The sequence below is a fragment of the Tupaia chinensis genome, unplaced genomic scaffold (genome assembly GCF_000334495.1).
Source record: "Tupaia chinensis unplaced genomic scaffold, TupChi_1.0 Scaffold000201_1, whole genome shotgun sequence".
Classification (NCBI taxonomy): Eukaryota; Metazoa; Chordata; class Mammalia; order Scandentia; family Tupaiidae; genus Tupaia; species Tupaia belangeri.
Window position 1 is genome coordinate 1,631,307 of NW_006159676.1, and position 5,413 is coordinate 1,636,719.

Below are 5,413 nucleotides of genomic sequence, written 5' to 3' on the forward strand. Positions count from 1 at the left end.
GGCCGGTGCGCCGGTAGGTTGGGAAGTCGTGGGGCGGGCCGCTGCGCAAGTACTGGCGGTGGCCTCTGTGGCAGGTGGGGAACCTGAGGCCGCGCGCCCAGGCTCTCGAGCCCTGCACCCGCACCAACCTCCCGAAAGGCTCCCAGGGGGTGTGGATCGAGACCCAGAAAGTGGAGAATCGGCAGTGAGGGCGCTTGGCGGCTCCCGCAAGGGAACCTGAACCCGGCCCACCTCTGCACTTGGGGAACCCAGAGAAGCCACGCGAGTGGACAGTCGGGAAGTGGGACTGGCCCTGAGTCCTTGCGAGTAAAAGAAAGAATCTGATCGCCACGACTCCCTGCGAACTCCCCACCCAGGGCAGCCGTGCTGGCACCCAACTCCGGCTCCGGGCAAGCCAACCGTGGACACGCCCAATCTAGGATCCGGCTGGGAGGTGACCCTGCGCCCCCCACTCACCCCCGCGCCCGCACTCACTCCTCCAGCCGGCGGAAGGCCTGCGCGCGCTCAGCCTGCAGCTGGTGGATGCGCTGCACCAGCGTCCGGATCGGGGCATCTTTCTGCGAGGCGGGGGGGCACGGCTAGGGCATGAAGCCGGCGTCCCTGGGCCTGCGCCGCCCGCCCCGCTCCCGTCCCTGCTCGGGTCCGGGCTCACCCAGGGCCACGCTGGCTCTTCGCGCCCTGGGACTCCGGTGTCCGCCGGGGCATCGCTAGGGACCGCGGGGACGGCTAGCTCTGCCGCGGCCTCGGTGGTGATCATGACTGCGCATCCCCAGCCACGCTCCACAGCTGGCCGTTCCGCTGCGCCTGGCGCCCCCTGCAGGCCGGGAGGACTGTGACCGCAGTCACCGGCGCGGCAACCCGACCTGCTGATCCAGAGACCTGGTTCTCCACTTTCCACACACCCTGCTCGTCTGTGCCAGACCAACGACCCCCACCCACTTTTCCTTTTCTTTTATTTTTTTGGAGAGGTTTTTGCTATAGGGCGCGTGCGCTCGCCAGACAGAGAGAGAGAGACAGAGACAGAGACAGAAAGCGAGAAATCACCCCCCAGGGGGGATGGCCACGCCGCAATCCCTTCTCCTCCGTTCTCCTCTCGGGATCTTGGGCACGCGCGCACACGCGCCTGGCGTGAGTTTAAGCCACCGGGTCCGGGACTCGAACCACTGTGGACTATGTGGGAGTCCAGTGACATAGCCATTACGCTAACTGCTGTTCCCCCACTTTTCCTTTTCAAAATTTGCTGGAGAGCCGGTGCAATCGCTGGAGAAAGAGGCTGTGAGAAAGCACCCCCTAGGGCGTAGGGCCACACCACAGTCCCTTCTCTGGGTACACAGGCATCTTTTTTAAAAAAAATCATCATTTAATTCCATTAGTTTTTTATTCTAATAATTATTTTATTTATCTTTATCTATTTTATTTTGACCAGAGAGGGACAGAGAGAGAAAGGGAAAGTGAGAAAGCAAGCTGCCAGGTCCAGGACTCGAACCCCGGTGGGCCATGTGGGAACTCAGTGCCATGCCACCTGTCAGCTCACCATTATTATTTTTTATAATTTGACTAGAGAGAGGGTAAGTGAAAAATCAAGCCACCAGGTATAGGACTTGAACCGCTGTCAGGCATGTGGGAGTCCAGGGCCTTAACCACCATGCTGCCTGCCAAGCCAACCTAGATTTTTATTTTTATTTTTGCAATAGGGCACATGTTTTTTTAAGATTTCATTTTTTAAGTTTTTTATCATTATTTTTCAAGTTCAATCAGAGACAGACAGAGAGAAAGGAGAGTGAGAAAGCAAGCCGCCAGGTCTGGGACTTGAACCGTGGTTGACCATGTGGGAGTCTAGCACCTCAACCACCATGCCACCTGCTGGACTGCCAATGTGATCTTAAAGCCGCTGGGTCCAGGGCTTGAATTAGTCATCCATCCAGCATCTTAACCACCGAACTATCTGCTGGCTTCCAGGGTTTTAACTAATTAATTAGTTTATTTTTTTTGCGGTTTTTGCTATAGGGAGTGTACGCTTGCCAAAAAGAGAGACAGGAAGCAAGAAATCACCCCCCAGGAGGGACTGGCTACGCTGCAATCCCCTCTCCCCCATTGTTTTCTCGGGATCTTGGCCACACAAGCTCACGTACCGGGCCTGAATTTAAGCCACCGGGTCTGGGACTCGAACCACCATCGACTACATGCGAGTCCAGCGACATAGCCATTACACTATCTGCTGGTATCTCTAGGGTATTTTTCTTTTTATTTATTTATTTTTTTGAGAGGTTTTTGCTATAGGGCACGTGCACTCGCCAGACACAGAGAGAGACAGACAGAAAGTGAGAAATCACCCCCCGGGGGGATGGCCACGCTGTAATCCCTTCTCCATTCTCCTCTCGGGATCTTGGGCACGCACGCACACGCGCCGGGCGTGAGTTTAAGCCACCGGATCTGGGATGTGAACCACGGTCGACTACATGGGAGTCCAGCGACATAGCCATTACGCTAACTGCTGGTTCCCTCTAGGGTGTTTTTCTAAGCTGCCTCCAGGCCTCAAACTCGAACTGTAGAGGGGGCCAGCAGTCCCCCCCCTTCTCCCCCGCCAGTCACAGGCTGGCCGCCAACGCCTGCTCGTGAGTAACTGACTCTGCGTATGGCCAGGCGGTTAGCTGTGCTTCTTTCCACACATGGATTTGAATAGTCACGTAATGACACCCTCAAGATGTCCCCTCCTCAGGCAAAGAAAATAAGGTCTGGGAAATCCACGGTGTATCATGCATAGCTGTGACATAAAATTATTTGGGGGCTGGCAGGTGGCGTGGTGGTTAAGGACGCTGGACTCCCACATGGGCGACTGTGGTTCAAATACTGGGTCTGGTGGTTGCTGTCTCGCTTTCCCTCTCTCTCAATCTGTCCCTCTCTGATCAAAGTTAAATAATTCTTTTTTTTTTAGAAACTTTTTTTCTTTGTAAGAATTATTTTAACTTGAGGGGGGAGGTAGAGAGAGGAGGAGAGAGAGGAGGGAAAACGAGAAAGCAAGCCACCGCGTCCTAGACTCAAACTGCAGTTGGTCGCATGGGAGTCCAGTGCCCTTAACCACCATGCCACCTGCCGACCCCCTCACTAGTGTTTATTTATTTGTTTATAATAGACTTTGCTCCCAATTCATTTCCTTAAGAGTTATTTTTATTTCACTTTATTTATTTAAATTTGATCGGAGAAGGACAGAGTGACAGAGAGGAGGGAAAGTGAGAAAGCAAGCTGCCAGGTCCGGGATTTGAACTGCAGTCAACCTTGTTTGAGTCCAGCACCCTTAACCACCACGCCACCAGCCAGACCCTTTATTTATTACTTTTTAAGAGGTTTTTGTCTGGGACCAGCAGGTGGCATGGTGGTTAAGGTGCTGGACACTCCCACATGGCTGACCGTGGTTCAAGTCCCGGACCTGGTGGCTTGCTTTCTCACTCTGTGTGTCTTTCTCTGGTCAAATTAAAATAAATGAATGAATAAATAAAATAAAAATAATTTTTTTAAAAAAAGAGGTTTTTGCCGTAGGGCACATACGCTTGCTGGAGAGAGATAGAGACAAGAAAAGTGAAAAATCACCCCCTGGGGGAACCAGCAGTTGGCGTAATGGCTATGTTGCTGGACTCCCACGTAGTCGACTACGGTTCGCGTCCCGGATCTGGTGGCTTAAAACTCACGCCGGGCGTGTGTGCGTGCGTGCCCAAGATCCTGAGAGGAGAATGGAGAAGGGATTGCTGCGTGGCCATCCCCCCTGGGGGGTGATTTCGCACTTTCTGTTTGTCTCTATCTGGCGAGCGCACACGCCCTATAGTGAAACCCCCAAAAAAAAAAAAAAAAAAATCCCCCCCTGGAGGGGGATGGCCATGCCACAATCTCCTCCAGGGACCTTGGACACACAGGGCCAGCGTGCTTTTAAAGCCACTGAGTCTGGGACTCAAGCCACCGCCGGCCATGTGGGAGTCCAGCAATGTAATTGCTATGCCAGCTGCTGGTCCCATGATTATATGATGTAAGTTTGCCATATGGCACAGGTGCCTGCTAGAGACAGAAAGCCAGTCACATGATCAGCCACGTGGGCACCAGAGATGGGGGATGGCCATGCCACCATCTCTGCTCCTCCACTGCCCTCTCAGGACTTGGGGTATGCACGCATACACCCTGAGATGATTCTCAAGGCACAGAGTTGGGGACTCAAACTATGCTCAGACATAAAACCCAGTCGTTTCTTTCAAAGATTTATTTTACTTGATTTCATTAACTTATTTTCATTTGACCAGAGATCATTAATTTATTTTCATTTGACCAGAGAGAGTGTGAAAGTAAGCCACCAGGCCCGGGACTCGAACCGTGATCTCCCATGGGGGAGTCCAGAGCCCTTAACCACTCCACCTGCCAGCCCCAAAACACACCTATCCAAAACCTCTGACTTGAGGTGTGCGCAGGCCCTGGGGTGGGAGCTGGGGCAGTCCTGAGAAAATCAACCCTGAGCTTTGGAAAGCTTCCTGGCAAGAGCATCCTACTTAAGGATGGAAGACAGGGTGAACACTGCCACTGATGTGCGGGGGTGTAAAGGAACTGGACTCCCACACGGTCGGCCACAGTTCAAGCCCCAGGCCTGGCAGCTTGCTTTCTCACTTTCCCTCTTTGTTGAGAGTATGTGCCGTATTATAAAATTAAATGCTTTTTAAAAAATGCCGTGCCAGACCAGCAGATGGCACAATGGTTACATTGCTGGACTCCCATGTAGTCGACTGTGGTTCAAGTCCTGGACCTGGTAGCTTAAAACTCAAGCCAGGCACGTGTGTGTGTGTGTGTTTGTGTGCGCGCGTGCGCCCAAGATCCAGGGAGGAAAATGAAGAAGGGATTGCTGCGTGGCCATCTCCCCTGGGGCAGTGATTTCTCACCTTGACTCTCTGTGAGCGAAAAAAAAAAGCCATATCTCAAAAAAAAAAAAAAAAAAATCCAAGGAACAGCAGGTGGTGTGGTGGTTAAGGGCACTGGACTCCCACATGGTCAACAATGGTTCGAGTCCTGGTCCCGGTGGCTTGCTTTCTCACTTTCCCTTTCTCTGTCTTACTCTGTCCCTCTCTGGTCAAGTTAAATGAAATGAAATTAAAAACAGAGAACGAAATGAGGTGCTGTTTACTACCACACAAGTTAAGAGCTGGGTTTTGCTAGGTCCAACCTGTGGTACCACAACCCTCCCGACTTCCAAAATCACTCCAAGTTTTAAAACCACCAAGGTCAGGCCCCTTTTTCTTTTTTTTGGAGAGGTTTTTGCTATAGGGCGCATGTGCTCGCCAGATAGACAGAGACAGAGAGACAGAGAGAAATCACTCCCCAGAGGGGATGGTCACGCCGCAATCCCTTCTCCATTCTCCTCTCGGGATCTTGGGCACGCACA

The 5,413-nt window shown here is 52.6% G+C and overlaps 1 protein-coding gene across 1 annotated transcript in view; it reads right to left on the reverse strand.

Moving 5' to 3' along the window:
* REX1BD (required for excision 1-B domain containing) overlaps positions 1 to 810 on the reverse strand; it is a 2,507-nt gene extending 1,697 nt beyond the window's left edge. Inside the window, 3 exon segments of the mRNA XM_006147110.3 lie at positions 1 to 65; positions 475 to 557; positions 653 to 810. The exon segment at positions 1 to 65 is cut by the window's left edge and continues 28 nt beyond it. Coding sequence (XP_006147172.1) covers positions 1 to 65; positions 475 to 557; positions 653 to 757 — 253 coding nt within the window. The 5' untranslated portion in view covers positions 758 to 810.
* Positions 811 to 5,413: the final 4,603 nt, after the last annotated feature.